This window comes from Musa acuminata, chromosome BXJ1-8, assembly GCF_036884655.1.
Source record: "Musa acuminata AAA Group cultivar baxijiao chromosome BXJ1-8, Cavendish_Baxijiao_AAA, whole genome shotgun sequence".
Classification (NCBI taxonomy): Eukaryota; Viridiplantae; Streptophyta; class Magnoliopsida; order Zingiberales; family Musaceae; genus Musa; species Musa acuminata.
The window spans coordinates 33,405,412-33,431,198 of NC_088334.1; the positions used below are offsets into that span (position 1 = coordinate 33,405,412).

General features: G+C 37.1%; 1 protein-coding gene across 1 annotated transcript; it reads right to left on the bottom strand.

The window, feature by feature from the left end:
• Window positions 1–280: 280 nt before the first annotated feature.
• On the bottom strand, window positions 281–1,016 carry LOC103994805 (uncharacterized). Its single transcript, XM_009415240.3, has one exon. It carries the CDS (start codon window positions 960–962, stop codon window positions 432–434), a length of 531 nt encoding a protein of 176 aa, XP_009413515.2. The 5' UTR covers window positions 963–1,016; the 3' UTR covers window positions 281–431.
• Window positions 1,017–25,787: the final 24,771 nt, after the last annotated feature.

Genomic DNA, 25,787 nt, shown 5'->3' on the forward strand with positions numbered 1-25,787 from the left:
AGACTTGCTCAAAGTCTATGAATTCATTAGCATTTGGACACACCAATTTTTAATGCTAGCTGTTGCTGATCTGAATAAGATCATGGTTAGATTGATGCACCTACTGAATCATTTTCCATCAAACATCTGCATGTATTAAGATGGTAGGTAAGCTAACCAAGTTGACTTGGCCATGGAAGTTAATCTTGCACAATACATTATGCCGGCCTATTAGAAGCAGACATATTAATTTCATCATATATCATGTAGTTTTGCTTTATATATTATCATCACCATCAAGTTTGAATTCAACATTTGATTCTGCTTCGGCCACTTTAAGATCATAATGACAACAGCAGCTAGAGTGAACGCACAAGCAGAAAACTGGAAAGCCCTCCATCTGAATGAACAGCAGTTGCACCATGAAAGCCTTCTCCATCCACATCATGAAGTTAAGTAGGTTTCAGGTCCTGAAACATGGACTCCCACCTGGTCTCCTCTCCGCTGCTCCCTCGGTAGCTGTCCTCTTTTCTGTCCTTACTCTCCTTATAGGCCATGGCTTGTGGTGCCATATAAAGCGTCACCCTCCCTTGCTTGATACGCGACATCCCCTTGTTCCTCTTCAACATATCACTCTTCGGCCCTCCTCCATCGAAGTAGGACGACCTCGGGACGACGACGATGGGCGAAGCGTCATGATTGATGAACGATCGGAAGTACCTCGCGATGCAATTCTTGGTCTTGGTGACAGCGACGAGAAGCAAAGAGACGGGGCGCGACGACGACTTTGTCTTACCCCTTTTGGCTAGCTTAAGCATCTCGAGCCTGTGCTTAGCAATGGAGATGCCCATGCTCTGAAGGAACTCGTGGTCGAAGTGCGCAACATCGTCCTCCTCGAGCTCGTTGCTCGCTAGGAGCAGCGAGTACTCGTAGACGAGGTCGGGATCGAGGTTGGTTTGAAGAAGCCAGGAGTACCAGTCCATGGCGTCGTCGTTGGTGTCTCGAGTACTTGAGGGGGGATGAGGCGGAGTGGTTATATGGATTGAGGGAGGAACAGTAAGGGGGAGGCTCTGCAAGCCAAGGGTTTAGCCGTTCAATGAAGTTGGTGGGCTCATTGGATTTATTTTGCTTGGTTGGATGGTTGTGTTGGTAGAAATGAAGGCAAGTTGGTGGGAGGAAGCAAGGTGAGGTTGCCCAGTGTTCTCATAAAAGCATTCTTAGAACTTATGTGAGACCATGGAGACATGGAGTCTCTATATCACTTCACCAAACCATTACAAAAGATATCCCTTTCATCATAACTCAATAAAATATTGGAGTTTAGTTAGAGGATCAGTTACCTATCTACAACTTTTGAATGCATGAATTCCCTATACTCGTGTATTATCTTATGATCCTAAAAGTATACCTTTATATACTACACATTTTGTTGAAAGGTGACAATTTATCGAAGAAAAGCTTCTTGGATTGTGTTATAAGAGATAGAAGACAGGAAGAATTATTGAAGAAGCTATATTGCATTGACATATTCTCTTCCTATTTATACAGGTTGAGATGGAAAATTTTCCTCAATAGAGTAGAGAGATTTTCTCATTCAGTTAGGAAAATCTTATCTGCTATCATGCCCCCACAAGATGATGCTCCTATCAAGGATACCAATCTTGGATCGATGCAATGCAAAAAGTTTACGAGCGAGAGGCTTCATGAGTGAGTCGGCTATTTGATCAGTCGTATGCACATAAGAAACACGAAATTGACGGCGGACAACTTGATCTCGCATAAAGTGGAAGTCGATAGCAGTATGTTTCATGCGGGAGTGGAACACCGAATTAGCGCATAGATAGGTAGCTCCGACATTATCATAATATATTGTAGGAGTGGAATTGATGTTGAGTTCCTTGAACAGATTTGTGACCCAATTAAGTTCTGCAGTGGTAGTGGTGATGGCACGGTATTCAGCTTTAGTTGTAAACCATGTAACTATCTTTTGCTTCTTAGAACTCCAACTAATTGGATTAGCACCAAGGAAGAAATATATCCTGATGTGGATGTTCTATCATCAAAGTTGCCTACCCAATCGACATCAGTAAAGGCATGAAGATGAAGGGGAGAGTGTTTATGAAGAAAGAGACCATGATTGAGGGTCCCTTTAAGATATCACAGGATTCATTTGACCATAGACTAATGCATAATAGATGGCCTTTACATAAACTATGATAATTTGTTGACTGCAAAAGAGATGTTTGGATGGGTGAGAGCTAAGTATTGTAAAGAGCCAACAACTTGTCGATATTGAGTGGGTTCCGTAGTAGGACTTCCATCAGATATTTTGAGAGAGCCACTAGCAGAGAAAGGAGTTAGAACCACATTTGCGTTCTGCATGTTTGTCTTTGATAATAAATCTTGAATGTACTTTCTTTGTGATAGAAAGAGACATGAATATGTGAATATAGCTTCTGCGCCCAGATAGTAGTTCAAGGGTCCTAGATCTTTAAGTGAGAATCGATCTGCCAACTGTTTGATGAATGCTTGGATGTCTTTGGGATTGTTGCCTATGACAATAATATCATCCACATATACTAGAATATATATTGTATCTCCATGGTGTTGTCATAGAAATAATGAGGTATCAGATTTGGAGTTGAGAAAGTCAATTGAAGTAAAAAAAAAAACCAAGTTTAGTGTACCAAGCTCTTGGAGCTTAACGAAGTCTATAAATAGTTTTTCGAAGTTTGCAAACGTGCCTTGGATACTGATGATGAGTGAAACCATGAAGTTGTTGCATAAAAATATCTTCAGTTAGAGTCCCCTGTAAAAAGGCATTATTAACATCCAATTGTCATAATTGCCAGCCTTTAGTGGTGGCCAGACTCAGGATAAGTCGGATTGTAGTGGGCTTAACAATGGGACTAAACGTCTCAGTAAAATCAACTCCAAGTCTTTGATGAAACCTTTTGGTGATGAGGCATGCCTTATATCGGGCAACAAAGCCATCTGAGTTCTGCTTAATTCGAAATACCCACTTACACCTGATGATGTTTTGTTTTATGTATGATGAGAGGGTACTAGATCCCATGTTGAGTTATGGAGGAGGGCATTATATTCCTCACACATGACAGTACACAAATGCGGAGATTTTTGGGCTTGAGTGAAGGTGGTGGGTTCAACGGTGGTAGATGAGAAATCCATGATAGCATGTAGGTCAAGGACTCGACGTGGTTTGAAAATATCACTTTTAGGGTATGTGGTCATAGGATGGTTGGAGACTACGGGATCGTGAGGTTATGTTGTTGGAATAAGCGGTTGAGAGTCATTTACACAGGTCGAGTCAAGTGAAGGCACATCAGGGTCACTTGGTCGAGAAGGAGGTAAAGATAATGATTGTGTTTCTCAACTTATGACCCCATCAATTTGAGAAGAAAGGAGTGGACTATGAATAGAGGGAATGGGCAAGTGCTAAACTGGAGTAGTATAGTGTGGATCTTGAGGGGAGGAACTGGACGATGTCATGGGAGGCTCATTCAATTAGATCGGAGGTATACTCTAATGAGGAATGGTTAGCAAAGTGGTCTACATGGTAGGATAGTTATAGTTTTGGAAAGGAAAGATAAACTCAACAAAAATAATATGACATGATATAAAGATTTTATGAGTGTGGAGATTATAGCAGCGGAAAGCATTATGTTCAAGAGAGTAACCTATAAAAACGTAAGGATTAGATTTTGATGTTAACTTATGAGAGGCATAGGGATATAACCATGGATAACATAGACAACCGAGTACTCTGAGTTTACGAAGGTTTAAAGGTTTGTGAAATAGTGTGTCAAAGGGGGACTGGTATTGTAGGATTGGCATAGGCATTCTATTAATAAGGTTGACGGTAGTTTGAAAGGCTATTATCCAAAAGGTTGAAGGCATGGAGGCCTGATGTAGAAGTGTGAGCCCAGTTTCAACTATATGCCAATGTTTGCATTCGACAGAGCCAACTAGTTGAGGAGTATGCGAGGGAGACTTGAGGTGTTGGATACCATAAGCTAAGAGATAGGATGCTAGGGCTTGTATTCACCACCACCATCAGAGTAAACTATTTTGATTATAGACTGAAAGTAGTTCTCGACCAACTTTCGAAAAATGGTAAAGATGGTGAAAACTTCATATTTATGATGAAGAGGATATAACCATGTGTACTTAGTGAAGTGATCCACAAAAATGACATAAATAAAAGATAGGATTTGAGCAAGGCCCTAAACATTGGTATAAATAATTTCAAATGATTTAGAGGAGGATATAGATGATGAGCCAAAGGGCTATCGATGACTTTTATTGCTAAGACATGCATTCAGAATGCATTATAGAACTATGTAATTTAAAAATAGGAAGAGAGTAATGAGAAAGTAATTTTTTCTAAATAAGGGATGAGGGATGACCAAGATGACAATTCCACACATCAACTAGAGCCGCAATAGAGGAGTGAACAATGGGCTAGGTTATTTATGGAGCCGATGGCCATTCATAAATATTACCTTTATTCGGGCCCTGGACCAAGGATGCCCCCATGCTCAAGTCCTTGATAAGAAATGAATCATGAAAGAATTCAATTAAAGTATTATTATGTTTGTAAAATTGAAAAACAGAAATAAGATTATATTTGATATGAGAGACATATGAAACATCATCGAGTGTAAAGGTTATATATAGTATCAGAATTAAGCGTTGTGAAACCAATATGAGTTATAGGAAGTCCTTTACCATCACCGATGATAATATCTTCATTGCCGCCATAGGTGTTGTGGAGAGACAAATTCTGAAGATTAGAGATGATGTGATAAGAGGAGCCAGAGTCTACAATCCAGTTGAGCTAGCTAGTTATCAGAGTAGTTAGGAGATTTGCCTGAAACTAGTGTGACGGAGCAGGGAGGTGGGGTCGAGACTGACAAACTTTAGTGGAGTGTCTGATTTTATCACACAACTAGCAGACGACCCGTCTTTGTTGGCTTGGAGGGGTAGGATGCCAAGGCGGACAATTATTGGAGGTGCTACTTTACGATAAGTTATGATTAGGAGGATAAGGGGGTTGGAGAGGGGTCCACCGTCTAAGGCGAGTAGCCCGACTGCACTAACAAACAGGCCCTCGTTGTCGTGGCCACACCTGATGGCGACACCGGGTGCGATCATGGCGGGAGCAATGACGGAGGGGGAAGCAGTTGAGGTGGAGTCACGGTCCACGAGGCAGTAGGAGAAGGGGCCGAGATTTGGGAAGCAACTATGGTGAAGTCCGGCGGGGAAGCTGGTTCACTTCGGGATGTTTGAAGTGGACCTTCACGGCGATCAGCTCAAGGACTTTCACGACAATCTACTCAGGGACCACCTTCACGATGAGAGCTCTAATACCATGTTACAAGAGATGGAAGACAGGAAGAATTAATGAAAAAGCTATATTATATTGATATGTTCTCTCCCTATTTATACAGGTTGAGAGGAAAGATTTCCCTCTATTCTTAGAATAGAGAGATTTCAGAGAAAAACTTCTATTATGATCTAGTCAATGACCATCATATCATGTACAATGATAGGTAGCTAGAGCAAGTTGTCAACTAGTCTAAGCTTTCAAGAACATCTTGAATCCCAAGTATATTTTGCTGGCTATCTTAGTCGTAAAACATATGCATACATTTATAGTGATATACCATATTATCTATAGTACACATATTTGGTTTTGTTTTCTTTTACATATATTTTATTATTAGAAAATCAGATGATTTTGTGAGAAAAGATTTTTTTATTTTTCTCAAAAGACACCTCTTTTATTTTTTTTTTAAGACAATGTCCTCTAATTAAAAATAATCAAGCTATTCCTCAAAGAACTCAGTATATGATTTCTGTCTGTTACATTGTTTTGACATATTATAGTATTTCATTCACTACAATAAAAATATTATAAAATCTATTTGAAATCATTGTAAATAATATAAATTTACTAATAGCATCAACCAAATCAACTTCAAGCTAAAAAAATTGATATGGTAATGATCTATGAGCAATGACAACCAAAGAAACATAGTATAATGTTACTTATAATATTTTGAACACCTCAATAAAGGCACTACAATGTTATTTGAAAACACTATAAACGAGTTAAATAAAATTAAAACACACTAGAAATCACTGGATATATCATACTAAGATTCAGATAGATATTTATAATATTTTAGACAACATCGCTCATAGAAATGAAATCTATAAATCAACTACAAGATTAAAAATATAATATTATAATAGCCTATGAAATATTATAAATATCACTTATAGTATTGGTTTAGTTGAGGTATAATATGATGTCACTTATAGTATATTTCAATAATTATATTATGTTTTTAGTATCTCAATAAAAATAATATAAATATTATTAAAAATAATATAAATGAGTCAAATGAAAATATTGTAAGGTTTGAAAACTTAAAAAAACATAAAACTATTTGATAGAAAAATTTATGAGGGGTAGTTTGGATATTTTTAAATTAACAGGCACTATTTGTAAAAAATAAAAGGGGAGATGTCTCTTGGGAAAAACAGAAAAAAAAAAAGTGGTTTTATAGAGAAATCGCCCAAAACTTAATGTTAGTTATCATATTTGTAGAACATAAAATACATTTAAAGTTTTACCTAATTAGCTAATGGTCGTCCATATCGAAGTGACGCTACAAATCGTTCAACCACGCATCAGTTCTCCTTCTCAAACGATATCACTCCACGTACCTACAGCGTCAGCCACACGATTCCAGAGATGGCACAGACTGTGTCCCGTGTTGCAGGCAGAGCAACTGATCCTTCTGGGCTACAAAACAAAGGCCGGCCTCTCCTTTCCCTTCACGCAAACCAAGCCTGCTGCTGAGACAGGGACAGTGAGTGCAGTAGCGTTCTGCGGAGTGCAGGGATGAGACACCTTCATAAAAGGCTCCATCTTACATGTTCAACATCAAAACAAATGCAACTTTTGTTGCAAATTTGGACACAAGACATATTGTTGTCCATTCAAGAAAATAAGTCCAAACAAATTGATTTGGGTTCCTAAAGGAACCATGATAAACTCTATGCAACATGATAAACAATGCAGATCTATCCTTAAGGCACCCAAAAGCAAATGGGTTCCTAAAAATCATCCCTTCCTATAAAAACATTAAAATTTTAGGCCGGAGCAAGAAATAATATTCTGCTCCTTGACTCTCGATAGTCATAAACCAAGAGTCAAAAAGGAACTCGTAATGCTTAAGTAACAAGTGGAAGTTATGAAATCACAAATACGATTTGGATACAACCTTATGTTATCCAAATTCACATATCCCCTTGATCTTCGAATCCATCAACAATATCATCTACGAATTAATTCTTGTATCATGAAGAAACTAAATATGTCATGATCTTAAAAGGGATACCAAACAAACTATCAACATACGTATGACATATGCATGGCAAAGGCTCCCTGATCAAATCACATTAGGTGCTCACTGGCTGCAGGCGGTGGCACCTCTCCAGCCAGAGGTGGCACCTCTAGCTACCACGGGTTGCCAGCGGTTGCACCACTCCAGCCAGAGGTGCAACCGCCCGCAACTCTGCCTTTTTAACCCACGCTAGGGCCGGCGGTGAAACCGACCCCAACTCACTCCCATTCCCTCCTCTACTCCTCCAAGTCTCCTCCATCCTCATTTCACTCCTCTAAGCTTTCCAAATACCTCCCATTTCGGAGCAAAACATCAAGAATCCTTCCTTCTCTTGAAGATTTCACCAAGGTACTCTCTAAGAAGCCCTTAAATTCTGTTTTTCATTTACTCTTGCTCATCATCATCCCTCAAAACAGTTGTTGTTATGGGATCTAGAAGATCCTCAAGGGACAAGGGAAAGAGGAGATTAGTAGAAGAGTTTGATTTCACTCTTTTCGATTCAAAATACCATGCTGAAAAATTTCCCTCTTTTGAACTTAGATGTATCAATAAGGGAAAATACGTAGATCTAAATGAACTAAGAGACTTAGAGACTATCCAATGGTTTGCAAACCTAGATCTACTTCCGATCTTGCAGATTAACGAACCCATCTATCCTAGGCTAGCTAGATTATTTTACAATAACATACAAATAGATGATGAAGAAAGGATGTCCACCTATCTTTTAGGACAACACATCTCAATCACTGATAGATTCATTTGTGATATGATAGGCATACCCATAAAAAGCATAGGACTTTACTTTAGAGGATCATGGGATGATGAAAGTATTGGAACATCCTATGTTGAAGCCCTAGGAACAATCTTTGCCAATCCTAACATAGCATTAGTTCCTAAAAGTTGTGAACATCTATTGCCTTTGAACACTAAGATACTCCATCATATCATGACTAGTATAATTCTTCCTAAACAATACCATCATGATGAAATAAGTCAATTAGAATTAGGAACTATGTACTTAATCATGAAGGGACATGACATCTGTCTTGGTTATCTTATTCAACAAAACATGTTAGAATTATCTAAGAAAGATATGATGCTCCCATATGGTGGTATAATCACTAGAATAATAAAAGCTTACGACATTCTAATACCACCAGAAGAAGAAGTAATGAAAGTAGATCGATTCAGCATAATAAACAAAAATCTACTTCACCGACTAAGATGTTACTATAGAAACGGTAACTGGGTTAGAATCCCTAGAAGGACTGATCACCCTCAACCTGAACCAGAACCGAAAACACCAGTATTTAGGGGTACCCAATCTCCTCCGATCCTTCCCTTTGAGGAAACATATCCAGTTGAGCAAACTCATACATCCATCGAAGAAATTGGGATTCGTATGGATCGATTCGAACAGAGACAAGAACGGATGGAACAACGACAAGATCAAATCCTATCTGAGCTGCAGCAAATTCATAGTCAATTTGACTCCTTGTTTAGGCACTTTAATTTTCCACCTCATCAATGAACTTGTTGAACACCTGTTGTTGTTGTAAACTTCTTATGTTACTTCTGATGTAAACATCTATCGTGATAAACTTATATCTTGCGCCTTGTGGTAAAAGTTATCTAAGATTTTTATGGTATCATTACTGTTTGGTATGTGATGTGTTCAAATTAAGAATGTTGTGCTTTGAAACTAAAAAGTTTTGAAAACCTTGTGCTTTGATTTCATAAGAAGAGAATTAGGAATGTTGATATGTCCGAATAAATAAACTTGCTAACATTATTTTTCGGACTATATTGCATCACTTGATTGCCATGTTTCTATATGAAAATCTGCAACAAAATCTTGTCCGAATGCATCTTATTTATTCGAATGCTATAAAACAGATTTTCTCGTACACCTTCATGAATAAATTTGATGAAGTGATATGTATGTACTCCAAAATTCCTCTATAAGCTTTTAAAGCAATCTTTATAAAGGGGGAAGAAGTTTTTAAAGCAATCTACGAAAAATTCCTCTATAAGCTTGCTAATATTTATTTCCTGGTATCATAATTACTATGCTTTTTGTTGATGACAAAGGGGGAGAAATATATGAATTGATAAACACTGCTATGATTATGCTATCCTTGCTATGATTATGCCATCCTTGCATCATCAAAAAATATATGAACATATGAACATGTGCTGAAGTTTGCATTATGCCCTAAATTGATCATGTGAAGAAAATGCAAAACTTGCTAGAATACTTCAAATGTGTGCATCATGTAATAGTTTTTCACAGCTTTATATGATAATGTTTAAACTACATGATGAATAGTTATAAACACAATCATACAAACTTGTTGATGTATGTCAAGCCTTGACATCATCTTTGAAGAGATACATCATAATGAGTATCATGATGGGACTATTGATAAGTTTAACTGATCTAACTTATCAATACGTCACTTGAATTCTTAGGTCTTGAATTTAAGATTGACTTATCTCAACTATGGCATATAGACAGGGGGAGTTAAGGATAACTCAATTATCAATTGATTGTCATCATCAAAAAGGGGGAGATTGTTGAATCTCGGATTTTGATGATGAAGTCAATTGTCATTTGTTGTCTAATCTATGTGTTGAGATAAGTGTGCAGGATTATCTACGATGAAAGTTAGACAAGCAGCAGGAGTTGCGTCGGAGTCAAGTTCATGATCATATTGGAAGTTCGAGAGTTCGACGGAAGTTCGGACGGTCGTCGGAGGTTCTGCGAGAACAGATCCGAGAAGTCCAGAAGACTTGCCAAGCGAAGCTCGTCGGAACTTACCAAGTGGATCGTCGCAAAGTCCAGGAGTTTGCCGGAAGTCCGCAAGAGCATCACCGAGGGTTCATCGGATGATCGACGGAAGTTCGCCGGAAACTCGCCGGAAGAAGCGATTGACGCACCGAAGCAAAGCTGCAGAAATTGTCTTAGATTTAATCGTAGTTAGCATGTTGATTAAGTTGAAAAATGGGAGGTGATCCCATTGGCTTAATCTTGGGGCAATTGGGCCCCTGAAAGACTGAAATTGGGCCGAATGGAACTAACCATTCGGACCCTGATTGCACCAGGAGGTGCAACCGCCTAGGCCAGGAGGTGGCACCGCCTGGGCTAAGCCTCCCAGCGAGACTGGGCGGTGCAACCTCCCCAGCCGGGAGGTGGCACCGCCTGAGCTCAGTCTTCGAGCTAGACTGGGCGGTGCAACCTCCCTGACAGAGAGGTGGCACCGCCTGAGCTCAGTCTTCGAGCAAGACTGGGCGGTGCAACCTCCCTGGCAGAGAGGTGGCACCGCCTGAGCTCGGTCTTCGAGCTCTGCCAGGCGGTGCAACCTCTCCAGTCAAGAGGTGCAACCGCCTGATCCCGGAATTCCGGGATTTGATCGTTTTGAGCTCGAAATTTGAATTGGGTTGGGGCCTATAAATACCCCACCCATTCAGCACTGAAAAGATACAGACCTACACCGAAATCTTAATCTTTTCTGTGATTCTAAGAGCTCAAAAGTGTTGTAAAGCCTTTAAGTCTCCTCCTTCTGTTCTTCAAGTTCTTGAGCTGTAAAGTGAGGAGAGAAAGGTCTGTAAAGGTTGTCTCCTGAGCCTGTCAAAAGGAGAGAAACTGTAAAAGGGCAGTTGGCCTTCGCCTATTGAATGAAGGCCTCTAGTTGACGTCGGTGACCTCGTCGGTGGAGGAAGCCAAAAGTGGAGTAGGTCAAGACTGACCGAACCACTCTAAATCTCTGGTTTGCGTTTATTTTGAGCACTTTATCATTACTGCAAACCTCCTTCATAACTACTGCTTTCTGCGCTTCTACGAACAAGTTCTAAGTGCTGTTCTTTCATAATCTGCATTCAGATGTAAATCGGTGTTTTCGTACATTACAGTTTACGTTTACGTTTTGATTCTGTAAAACTGTCTTCTGCGTCTTCTCGAACAAGTTTCTAAGTGCTGATCTTTCCAAATCTGTTTTCAGACGTAAACCAGTGTTTTCGTGCGATATTTACATTGCAGTTTACGTTTACACCTTGATTCTGCAAAACTGTCTTCTGCGCTTTTACGAACGAGTTTCTAAGTTCAGATCCCTTTGAAACTGCGTCTAGACGTAAAATTGCGTTTAGACGTAAAACTGTCCAAACTGTGTTTAGACGTTTTAGACGTAATCTGAGTTTAGACGTAAATCTGCGTTTAGACGTAAATCTACGTTTAGACGTAAATCTACGTTTAGACGTAAAACTACGTTTTAGACGTAAACTGAGTTTGGACGTAAATCTGCGTTTAGACGTAAATCTGCGTTTAAACGTAAATCTGCATTTAGACGTAAAACTGCGTTTAGACGCAAACTGCATTTAAACGTAAATTGTGTTTAGACGTAAACTACGTTTAGACGTAAACTGCACTTAATCTTAAGTTGTCTCAGAATCGGCTTTTGCTTTAAAACTGATTTTTATCGAACGAACGCAGCTTTTGTTTTTAATCGCTAAAAGATTTCCGTTGCACTAATTCACCCCCCCCTCTTAGTGCTCTCGATCCTAACAATTTTTACATACAAGGATTTGACTCACTTACATATCTTAATCCTTGCAAAAATGAAGTGTGCTTTAATATCTTATCAATTTGAACTTCACATATGGCTTTCCTCCTTCATGTAAAAAGATAACAAATAAAAAGGAAGAAGCAACAAAAGCTATCTCCATGTCATGTTTTCCTCGAGATGTTTACATAATTGGTATCCTATCACTCACTGTTGGAAAATGACATGAACCAACTTATGGCATCACACTTATATTTAAAATTTGCTTATATCGTTCTCCTTGTTGTTGATGACAAAGGGAGAGAAATATATAAATTGATACGATGAGTGCCATATTTGAAGAATATGAATAGATGTTATGAATGCCATATTATGATGAGATATCAAAAGCAGCATTCATATGAATAGGTGCTGTGAATGTCATATCATGTTAAAAGATATCAAGAACTTGAATCGCAATTTTACATGTTGATATCTTACCATTTGATGATAGCAAACTTGCATGATGATAACAATAGATATTATGTTTTTAATGCAATGAGTTAAACTTATATCACAAACACTTGATTGTGGTACTTCTCCTTTTTGTTGATGACAAAGGGGGAGAAGTATGTTGATGACATGACATGTTATGCATAAGTTTATGATAACATGTTGCTTGGATTTTTGAATCCAAGAGTTTCTATCAATATGGCATATTGATAGGGGGAGTTTGTTTAAACTCTGGGAGTTAAGGTTAACTCCGTTTATGATGACATATTGCTTAGATTTCTGAATCTAAGAGTTTCTATCAATATAGCATATTGATAGGGGGAGTTTGTTTAAACTCCGGGAGTTAAGTTTAACTCCGTCATCAAGTGGTTGTCATCATCAAAAAGGGGGAGATTGTTGAATCTCGTATTTTGATGATGAAACTACTTGATATATGTTTATGATTTAATCTGCGTTTTGAGTGACACAGGATGCCTCGATCAGGATGAGACAATTAAAGCAGGAAAATCATGTTGTGCCGGAGGAACATGTCAGAAGATTGGACGTCGAGCCGGTGGATCAGTCGACGTATCGACAGAAGGCTTCGGGCCGTGGACTCGGGCATCGGGCCAAGAAGAGCGGGTATTGTGCCAGGGATATCGGAGTTGCGGAGCCAACTGGCCGATTGGGCAATAGGCCGCAGGAAAGGACGATGCGCCAAAGAATCGGACGAAGCGTCGAGGGACCAATGACATGCCGGACAACTTGGTTAATTGCTTAGGATTAATTGTCTCGATCGAAGTTTTTGTTTTGAGTGTGCAGGATTAACTACGATGGAAGAAAGACATGTAGTAGGAGTTGCGCCGAAGTCAAGTTCATGATCACGTTGGGAGTTCGAGAGTTCGACGAAAGTTCGGACGGTCGTCAGAGGTTCTGCGAGAACAAATCCGAGAAGTCCAGAAGCTTGCCAAGCGAAGCTCGTCGGAACTCGCCAAGTGGATCGTCGCAAAGTCCAGGAGTTTGCCGTAAGTCCGCAGGAGCATCACCGAGGGTTCATCGAATGATCGACGGAAGTTCGCCGGAAGAAGCGATTGACGCACCGAAGCAAAGCTGCAGAAATTGTCTTAGATCTAATCGTAGTTAGCACATTGATTAAGTTGGAAAATGGGAGGTGATCCCATTAGCTTAATCTTGGGGCAATTGGGCCCCTGAAAGACTGAAATTGGGCCGAATGGAGCTAACCATCCGGACCCTGATTGCACCAGGAGGTGCAACTGCCTAGGCCAGGAGGTGGCACCGCCTGGGTTAAGCCTCCCAGCGAGACTGGGCGGTGCAACTGCCCCAGCCAGGAGGTGGCACCGCCTGAGCTCAGTCTTCGAGCTAGACTGGGCGGTGCAACCTCCCTGACAGAGAGGTGGCACCGCCTGAGCTCGGTCTTCGAGCTCTAGTAGAGAGGTGCAACCGCCTCAGTCAAGAGGTGGCACCGCTTGGGGCTTAGTCTCCGAGCCAAACTCAGGCGGTGCAACCGCCCCTGACAGAGAGGTGCAACCACCTGAGCTCAGTCCTCGAGCTCTGCCAGGCGGTGCAACCTCTCCAGTCAGGAGGTGCAACCGCCTGATCCCGGAATTCCGGGATTTGATCGTTTTGAGCTCCAAATTTGAACTGGGTTGGGGCCTATAAATACCCCACCCATTCAGCACTGAAAGGATAGAACACACACTCGAAATCTTGCTATCTTTCTATGTTTCTTAGAGCTCAAAACTGCTAGTTCTCCTCTTTCTATTCTTCAAGTTTGAGTTGTAAAGAGAGGAGAGAAAACTTCTGTAAGAGTTGTCTCCTAAGCCCGTCAAAAGGAGTGAATCTGTAAGAGGGTAGTTGGCCTTCGCCTATTGAAGGAAGGCTTCTAGTTGACGTCGGTGACCTCGTCGGTGGAGGAAGCCAAAAGTGGAGTAGGTCAAGACTGACCGAACCACTCTAAATCTCTGGTTTGCGTTTATTTTGAGCACTTTATCATTACTGCAAACCTCCTACATAGCTACTGCTCTCTATGCCATTACGAACAAGTTTCTAAGTGCTGATCTTTCCGAATCTGCATTCAGACGTAAATCGGTGTTTTCATACATTACAGTTTACGTTTACGTTTTGATTCTGCAAAACTGTCTTCTGCGCTTTTACGAACGAAGTTTCTAAGTTCAGATCCCTTTAAAACTGTGTTTTAGACGTAAACTACTTTTAAACGTAAAACTACGTTTAGACGTAAAACTGCGTTTAGACGCAAACTACGTTTAGACGTAAAACTACGTTTAGACGTAAAACTGCGTTTAGACGCAAACTGCGTTTAGACGTAAAACTACGTTTAGACGTAAAACTGTGTTTAGACGTAAAACTGCGTTTAGACGCAAACTGCACTACGCTTAGACGCAATCTGATCTTAGACGCAAACTGCGCTTAGACGCAAACTGCGCTTAGACGCAATATGCATTTAGATGCAATCTGCATTTAGACGCAAACTGCATTTAGACGCAAACTGCGTAAACTACGCTTAGACGCAAACTATGTTTAGACATAAACTGCACTTAATCATAAGTATTCTTAGAATCGACTTTTGCATCAAAATAGTTTTTATCAAACGAACGCAGCTTTCGTTTTTAATCGCTGAAAGATTTTCGCTGCACTAATTCACCCCCCCCCCCCCTCTTAGTGCTCTCGATCCTAACATATTTGCAATACGTCATCATACATAACATGATCATACTTCTCCCCTTTTGTCATCAACAAAAAGAAGAAGTTCAATTCTCATGTGTTTAGAAATACAAGTTCAAATATTGCATAATAAACATAATCTTTAGTTTTATCATCATACAAGCTAACAAAAATTTTGAGATATTCAAGAAAGCAACCCTTGCTTCTTGAAATATGCAAGTTTGTAAATTTTGCTAAGTATGCAAGTTTAGCATGTTTTGCTTCTTGAGATAAGCAAGATAGCAATGTTGCTTCTCTTGAGATTGGAAGCTAGCAAGTTTAGGTGATGTTCAAGATAGCAAGTTTTACATCATGTAAGCTAGCAAAAATTTAGCAAGTGCTATATCATGTTAGAACATGCAAGCTATCAAGTTTTAGATATGCAAGTTTTATAACATAAAAGCTAGCAAATTTAAAGATGTGCAAGTTAGCATATTTTCTTTTCTTTGCGATATGCAAGATAGCATATTTTTGCATCTTCTTGAGATTTCAAGCTAGCAATTCTTGGTGATGTTCAAGATGATAATTTCTTCTCTTTTGAGAAGTGCGATTATTTTTGCTTCCTTTGCAAAAACGCAAGCTAACAAAATGTTACATTATTTTACAACATGGAAGTTAAAAATTTGAGATGTTCAAGAAGCAAGTTCTTTCTTCTCTTTTGAGAAGTCCAATTTTTGCTTTCTTCTTGAAATGTGCGAGCTAGTATCTTTTATCTCCCCCTTTGTCATTATCAAAAAGAAGGGAAGACCCTTTATATCAATTTTCAGATTATGATATTGGTAAAGTATCAACCTTATTTCAATATGTTTGTGCATCATTATGGTTTCAACTTGAAATATGCATAATTTCAAAACTTTACATGTGTATCCTTACTTCATGCATTATACAAATAAATCAATCATTACTATGAGCATATCATACATGATATTAAAATATTAAAATTTTTAAGCATTTATCAACATTTTGATCATGATACCAAACATTCATCATTTAGAGCATTCATGATACATATTATGCAATACATCACATACATCATTATAGAAAGCATAAGTATTGCATGCATCATTCCAAATCATCATATATATTTTCAAAATATATAAACTCATCATTATATGCATGATTCTAAATCATCATTCATATTATTTCAATCATCACTATAACTCATCATGCACAAAATGTAAAATCATCTAACATGATACAAACATTTATTTTCAAAATATTCATCATTATTTTCATGTATGATAATAAAGCATTCATTATACCAAATATTAAATCAATATTTTTAAGTATTTATCACTTCATGATTGTTGGTACCAAACCTTCATCATTAAATCAACATTTTGATCATTTATTTTCTCTTTAGCAATTGGCAAAAAGAAACAAAGGAGAAGGAATGATATAATATCTTGATTAATGCATAAGAAATCTCTAGTTATAAATCTTGAAAAATCAAGATAAAGCTCATTCAAATTCAAATCGTTAAATCAAAATCGTTTTCAAGATATTCATAAAAAGGAAATAAATTGATTCATTAATCTTCCTTTTTGAAAAATCGATAAATTAGGAAAAAATAAATTCTTCAAGGATAAACATTTCCTCGTTTTAGTTGTTTCAATTTATTTTATTCAATTCATCGAAGCATGCCTTTTTCATTTATTCCAAATGAAAACAAGTATCATCGTTTAAAAACGAAACTTTCAATACGCTATAAATCATCAAGCATAATTTCAAAATGTTAACATTCAAATCATTACTTCAAATCCTCATACATAAAATAAAATCATCAAGCAAGATACAAAGTTGTTTAACATTTTCATTACGTCTTATATCATTATGTCTTTAAAACATCAAGCATTATTACATTAAACATAGAGCATTTTCATTTAAAGTAATATGAAAATCATCAAGATGTGCATTATTACTTCATTACATCATTAAAGCCTCAAGAATGATTTCATAAGGCTTAAATCATTTTTCAATCAAAATCGAAAATCATCAAGAAGAAATTTTTCAAAAACATACATAGGATTATCATTACATTTAAATCTAACATTTTATTGTATTTTCATAAAATATGTAATTTTCATTATCATTTTCAAAATTACTAGCATGATCATAATATTTGTATTTTCATTTTTAAACATGTAATTTTCAAGAAAAATAATTATTTTTTAACTAAATAAAAAAAAGAAATGCATCATGAAATGCATCATGTAATTTCGAAATAAATTAAGGGTATTTTTATTACCTCATTATCGAATGCCGTTAAGGCATAATTTTCCACCTTACTTTTGTTGATTTTCTCGTCTTCGGAGGAGCTCGATTCATTCCAATTTATGTTCTTCTTCTTAGGTTCAAAGCAAGTAGTTCCATTCATTTTGTTCTTTAATTTTTGTTTTAATGAACTTTTTAAATTTCATGAGGAGTTCAAGTTCACCATCACTTGAGCTTATGCTCGAGAAGGCTTCAATTATTCTATGACCCAAATCATTCTTGTTCTTTGGAAGGTGATTCTCAAGTTCTTCACGTGCATTGTACGTCATTTCATACGTGATCAATGAACCAATTAGTTCTTCAATCGAAAAATTGTTCAAGTTCTTTGATTCTTGTATTGCCGTTATTTTTTAATCCCAAATTTTAGAAAGCGATCATAAAATCTTGTTAATGAGTTCAAAGTCCGAAAAACTTCTACCAAGTGCTTTTAAACTATTAACGACATCCGTAAAATGGGTGTACATGTCTCTAATTAGTGCACCGGATTAAAACTCGTAAGTTTGAAATCGATTTCGTAAATGTATAGAGATTTCAATTCTATGAATATGACTTAGCTAAAATAGCTCGAGTAAAGGTAGTCAAGAGTAGGGAGATGAAAACCAAATGATTTGCAGCTAAGTAGAGAAATGGTTCAGAACATTAAACACTTACACATTCCAGGAACACCACGATGTATAGTGGTTCGGTCAAGTGACCTACATCCACTTTCGAAGCCTTCTTTAATGAGGCTCCCAACTTCCACTAGCAAATCATTTTGAAGGGGAAGGACTAAATACCCCTCTTACAACCTTCTTACAAGTTGTTCACACTCTTACAAATTTTTCAAAGAGAAAGAGGGAAGTGAACACTTAAGTTATTGAAAACAAGACTTTACTAGAGCTTTTTCTCACTTTCTAACTTGTCAAAAAGGTGTTATTTCTGTTGAGAATTGAGGGGTATTTATAGGCCCCAAGAGGATTCAAATTTAAGCTTTAAATTTGAATTACTTTTGGGTTCCCGATGTTAGCGGTGCCACCGCCTATCAGTGTCTGACACTGATAGTGTACTGGCGGTGCCACCGCCGGAACTCTCGGGTTCTGGGTGATGCCACCGCCCAGTTTGGCCGGGTGCTGGCAGTGCCACCGTCCAGTCCGATAGTATCATCGCCTGACCTTTCGGGTTCTGGGCGGTGCTACCACCTAGTCCGGCGGTGCAACCGCCCGACCTTACAGGTCATTGGTTAGGCTCCTAATTTGGCCCAAACCAGTCTATATTATGACCCAATTGGCCCCTAACCAGGTTATAGGATTAACCCTTAATTTTAACCCTAATTACATATAAACTACAAAATTAAGACATAGTCCTAAGTAGGTTTTTAACTGGCAATGTCGAGTTTTCTTCCAGCGAGCTTTCCGGCGAACTTCCGGTGGACTTCCGATACACCCTCGAATTTCTTCCAACGGACTCCCAGCAGGCTTTTGGTCTTGTGGCGAGTTCAATGAGTCTTTAGCAAGTAGCCAAACCTTCTTAGTGATCTCCGTGAACCACCGACGATCTCTTTGGCAGACTTCCGAAAACTTCGACAAGTCCCTAATTCCTTCTCGGTTGGTTCCGACAACACTTCTGATGATTCTTCGGACTTTCAGCGGACTCTCGAACAACCATCGAACTTGACTCCAATAAACTTACTTTATGCCTTCATGCTATTATAGTTAATCTTACACATGTAAAACACACTTCGATCTAGACAATTAATCCTAAGTATTTAATCAAGTTGTCCGACATGTCATTAGTCCCTCGACGCTTCGTCCGATTCTTCGGTGCATCGTCCTCTCTTGCGGCCTATTGCCCAATCGGTCAGTTGACTCGGCAACTCCGATAGCCTTGGCATAATCTCCGCTCTTCTTGGCCCGATGCCCGAATCCACGGCCCAAAGCCTTTTGTCGATACGTTAACCGATCCACCGGCCCGACGTCCAATCTTTTGACATGTTCCTCCAGCCCAACATGATTTTCCTGCTTTAATTGTCTCATCCTGATCGAAGCATCCTGCGTCACTCAAAACACAGATTAAATCATAAACACATATCAAGTGGTTTAATCATCAAAATACGAGATTCAACAATCTCTCCCTTTTTGATGATGACAACCAGTTGATGATAGAGTTAACCTTAACTCCTAGAGTTTAAACAAACTCTCCCTATTAATATGCCATATTGATAGAACCTTGAATTCAAACTAAATTCAAGTCATTGCAATTATTCATCATAAATATTTGCAACACGTCATCATGCATAACATGATTATACTTCTAGAACCCCCTTTGTCATCAACAAAAAGGAGAAGTTCCACTATCATGTGTTTGGAAATACAAGGTCAACTCATTACATGAAAAACATAGTATCCATTTTTATCATCATGCAAGTTTGCTATCATCATAGATATACATGGTAGTATGATTGCAAGTTTACAATATACAAGCTAGCTAATTTTTTTTAATATTTTAAGACACACAAGCTAGCAATTTTGAGATGTTCATAAAAGCAACTCTTGCTTCTTAAAATATAAGTTTTGCTAGATGTGCAAGTTAACTTTTTGCTTCTTGAGATAGTCAAGATAGCACTCCTCGGTGATGTTCAAGATAATAATTTCTTCTCTTTTGAGAAGTGTAATTTTTACTTTTTTCTTGAATTATGTGAGCTAGCAATTTAGCTTTCTAGCATGTTTTGCTCCCCTTTGTCATTGTAAAAAAGAAGACCATTTATGTTAATTTCTAAATTATGATAAAGGTAAATAGCATAGATGAAAATTCAAGTCTTGAATGTCAAAATAATTATTTTATCATGAATATTTCATCATTACGTGCATCATTATCATACGTTAAAGTATTGCATGCATAATACCAAATCATCATATATATTTTCAAAACATATAAACTCATCATTATATGCATGATTCCAAATCATCATTCATATTATTTCAATCATTGTTTCAATCATCACTATAACTCATCATGCACAAAATGTAAAATCATCTAACATGATACAAACATTTATTTTCAAAATATTTATCACTATTTTCATGTATGATAATAAAGTATTCATGATACCGAATATTAAATCAATATTTTTAAGTATTTATCACTTCATGATTGTTGGTACTAAATATTTATCATTTAAAGCATTTATGATATACATCATATGCAATACATCACATACATCATCATAATAAACATCATATGCACCATTCCAAATTATAAATATTTCAAATCATCATGGTATTAATCTGTCAAATTGCATCCTGCTATGCATGATCATAACTTTTCTCATTTTATCATTGTAAATAAAAAAGAATAAGGGAAGAACAAAATAGTATAAAATATTTTAATTATTTCAATGCATACAAACCATAAATCTAATAGCATCATGTCATGAAAGATAACACCTCTTGAATTACAAAAGACATGATTCATTTTATCAAATCTCTTTTTTATATAAATAACAAAAATTGTAGGTATACAAAGAAGAGATCGTGAGTAAAAAAAATCTCAAGTAGTAAATCCAATAAATCAATATCATGATTTGAATATAAACTCATTCAAATTCAAATCATCAAATTCATTAAAATCTCAACATTACTTTCAAGAGATTCAAAATGGTATATATAGATTTATCATAATAATCATCAAGATCAATAAGATAGAGAAAAATAATTTAAAAAAAATATTTTCCTCTTTTTAGTTGTTTCAATTCATATGATTTTATTTCATTTATATCAAATAAAAACATGTATCATGTTTAAAACCGAAAGTGTAAGATTTATTATGACAAAGATTAATAAGGCACTTTCATTATGGTAAAAATCAATAATCCATAAATCGTAAGATTCATCATGCATAATTTCGAATTATAAAACCATTATACATGATTCCAAATCAATTTGCTCAAGTTTTTTTATGAAAACATACATCATACTTAAAACCGAAAATGTAACATTTCATCATGATAAAAATCGATAATACATAAATTACTTAAAAATCACCATGCATAATTTCAAATTTTATTAAGCATGATCATTATGCATGACATTAAAACATGGTTTCAAAATGTTTAATATTTTCATTACATAATTTCATCATTATGCATCATCATATTTTCAAATTCGAACATGCACAATTTCAAAACCATACATTTCATTTTTCATACATGATATAAATAAATCAATCATCATTATGAGCATATCATACATGATATTCAAGCATTCATGATACATCATTTTGGCAACTTGATCATAGCTTTTCAATTGATGGTATCTAAATGTCAAAGCTCATTACATCCTATCATGTATGATCATTAACTTCTCATTTGTATTTCATGCATAATTTCATTTCATCACATTAGGAACATCTAAAAGAATTAATTGGGTGATGAGATAAATATTTCATGAATACACGGAATTGTATAAAAATCATGAGTGTTTCATGCATTCATATCATCACATGAAGAATATCAAAAAGAATTTTGGTGATGAGATGCATAAATAGTGAAAATAAATTTTGAATATCAAGAGACATATTATGATTCTTTTTGAATAACTCAAATAGTGAAAAGAAAGAATCATAATAGACAATCTTGATTTATAAAATAAATTTTTAAGTTATAATTTTCAGAAATCAAGATAAAAATCATGGTTAGGTGAAACTCATTCAAATCATCAAAATCATCAAAATCACTTTTAAGATGATCAAATAGATTTATTAAAGTCAATAAGATAGAGAAAATTTTTTTTTAAGAAAAATACTTTTCTCTTTTTAGTTGTTTCAATTTATGTGATTGATTTTATATTAGCATGCTCAAATATTTGTTCTTATGTTAAAACCATGCATCAACGTTTAGGATCAAAAAATAAATTTCGTCATGAAAACCACTAAGATCAATAAACCACAAAAATCATCATGTATAACTTTAAAATCTCATGCATAAAATCGTCAAATCATGGTATCAAAATTTCAATATTTTCATTACAACTTTATGCATTATTAAGTATACAATCATCAAGCATGACACTTACACTATTTCATATTAGCGTGCCTATTTCATTTATGTCAAATCAAAACATGCATCATCATTTTTTTAACTGAAAAAACCACTTTTATTATCGTGAAAATCAATAATTCATAAATCACAAAAATCAATATGCATCATCTCGAAAAAAAACTCATTAAGCATGATCATTATACATTACTTCAAATCAAACATAATTTCATTTATTTTCAAAATATTCATTATGATAGGACATACAAGGCAAAGAAATCATTAAACATAAAAGATATTTATTAATCATGGTTTCATTGAGCATAAGGTATTTTCAACTAAAATCATTTTGTTATTTGTTGTAGTCATGCATTTTTCTTTTTAGGTGAATCTATCTTTTTATGCATAGTTTTCCATACAAAAGCCATGCATCATCATTAAGCATGATATTAAACTTCTTAATATTTTCATTAAGACATCAAGCATGGTTTCAATTAAAATCGGAAATCATCAAGATACACATTTTTTTCTTCTTAAGAAAAACATATATATGATCATTAGATTTAAATCTAACATTTTATTCCATTAACATAAAACATGCACTTTTCAAGAAAAATAATTATTCAAAAAAAGAAAATGCATCATGAAAAACATTAAGTAATTTCAAAATATATTAAGGGGGTTTCGATTACCTCATCGTTGAATGTCGTTGAGGCATAGTTTGCCACCTCGCCTTTCTTGATTTTCTCCTCGTCTTCGGATAAGCTTGATTCATCCCAATTTTTGTTCTTCTTCTTGCGTTCAAAGCAAGTAGTTTCATTCTTTTTGTTCTTTAATTTTTGTTTCATTTGTAGTTTAATTTAACCATCACTTGAGCTTATACTCGAGTGGTCTTCAAATGTTCTATGTCCTAAATCCTTCCTATTCTTTGGAAGGTTGTTCTCGAGTTCTCTTTTTATCATATTGTTTATTTCGTAGGTCATTAGAGGCTCAATAAGTTCTTCAAAAGGAAATGTTTTAAGGTCCTTGGCCTCTTGAATGGCTGTAACTTTTGGATCCCAACTCTTTGGAAGGGATCTTAAAATTTTAGTTACTAGTTCAAAGTTAGAAAAACCTTTACTAAGAGCTTTGAGTCCATTGATGACATCCATGAAACGGGTGTACGTGTCTCCGATGGACTCACTTGATTTCATCTAGAAAAGTTCATAAGAATACACAAGAATGTTGACTTTGGACTTTTTCACTCAGCTAGTGCCTTCATGAGTGACCTCAAGAGTTCTCTAAATATCAAAAGCCGAATCACAAATCAAAACGCGATTAAATTCATTTTTGTCAAGTGTACAAAACAAGGCATTCATAGCCTTTGCGTTTAAAACAAAAACCTTCTTCTCCGATTCATCCCATTCGCTCATCGGAAGAGAAGATTTTTGAAATCCATTTTAGTCAATATTCTAAAGCTTAAAATCCATGAAAATAAGGAAGATCCTCATACGAGTCTTCCAATATATGTAATCCGACCCATTAAACATAGGCGGACGTGTAATAGAGTGACTCTCTTGCATGCCGGAGTAAGTCATCTCTCTTGGGTATTAAACCAAATATGAGAGTGAGCCTTGCTCTAATACCAATTGTTAGGATCGGAGTGGCACTAAGAGGGGGGGGGGGTGAATTAGTGCAGTTAATTAAAACTCGTAAGTTCGAAATCGATTTCGTAAATGTGTAGAGATTTCGATTCGATGAAGGATGACTTAGCTAAAATAGCTCGAGTAAAAGTAGTCAAGAGTAGAGAGATGAAAACCAAACGATTTGCAACTAAGTAGAGAAATGGTTCAGAATATTAAACACGCACACATTCAAGGAACACCACGATGTATAGTGGTTCAGTCAAGTGACCTACATCCACTTTCGAAGCCTTCTTCGATGAGACTCCCAACTTCCACTAGCAAATCACTTTGAAGGGGAAGGACCAAATACCCCTCTTACAACCTTCTTACAAGTGGTTTACACTCTTACAGATTTTTCAAAGAGAAAGAGGGAGGTGAACACTTAAGCTATTGAAAACAAGACTTTGCTAGAGCTTTTTCTCATTTTCTAACTTATCAAAAAGGTGTTGTCTCTGTTGAGAATTGAGGGGTATTTATAGACCCCAAGAGGATTCAAATTTGGGCTCCAAATTTGAACTACTTTTGGGTTTCCAGTGCTGGCAGTGCCATCGCCTGTCAGTGGCGGTGCCACCGCCTGTTAGTGTCTGACATTGACAGTGTACTGGTGGTGCCACCGTCAGAACTCTCAAGTTTTGGGCAGTGCCATCGCCTAGTCTGGTGGTACCACCGCCCGACCTTTCAGGTTCTGGGCGGTGCCATCGCCCAGTCCGACGGTGCCACCACCCGACCTTATGGGTCACTGGTTGGGCTCCTAATTTGGCCCAAATAAGTCTATATTAGGGCCCAGTTGGCCCCTAACCGGGTTATATGATTAACCCTTAATCCTAACCCTAATTACATGTAAACTATGAAATTAAGGCATAGTCCTAAGCAGGTTTTTAATCGGCAACGTCGAGTTTCCTTCCGGCGAGCTTTCCGGCGAACTTTTGTCGGACTTCTGATACACCCTCAGATTTCTTTTGGCAGACTCCCAGCAGGCTCCCGGTCTTGTGGCGAGTTCAGTGAGTCTTTGGGAAGTAGCCGAACCTTCTCGGTGATCTCTGTGAACCTCCGATGATCTCTTCAGCGGACTTCCAAAAACTTCGGGAAGTCTTTGATTCCTTCTCGGTTGGTTCCGACAGCACTTCCGACGATTCTTCTGACTTTCGGTGGACTCTCGAACACCCATCGAACTTGACTCTGGTAAACTTACTTTATATCTTCATCCTATCGTAGTTAATCTTGAACATGTAAAATACACTTCGATCTAGACAATTAATCCTAAGCATCTAATCAATTTGTCCGGCATGTCATTGGTACCTCGACGCTTCGTCCAATTCTTCAGCGCATCGTCCTCTCTTGTGACCTATTACCCAATCGGCCAGTTGACTCTTTAACTCCAATATCCTTGGCACAATCTCCGCTCTTCTTGGCCCGATGCCTGAATCTATGGCCTGAAGCCTTCTGTCGATACGTCGATCGATCCACCGGCCCGACGTCTAATCTTCTGACATGTTCCTCCGGCCCAACATGATTTTCCTGCTTTAATTGTCTCATCCTGCATCACTCAAAACGTAGATTAAATCATAAACACATATCAAGTGGTTTCATCATCAAAATACGACATTCAACAGGTACCATCACCTGCATTGGGTGGTACCACCACCTA

Excerpts from the sequence above, each read along its gene's own strand:
- LOC103994805 (XM_009415240.3), bottom strand. The coding sequence starts at position 962 with ATGGACTGGTACTCCTGGCTTCTTCAAACCAACCTCGATCCCGACCTC.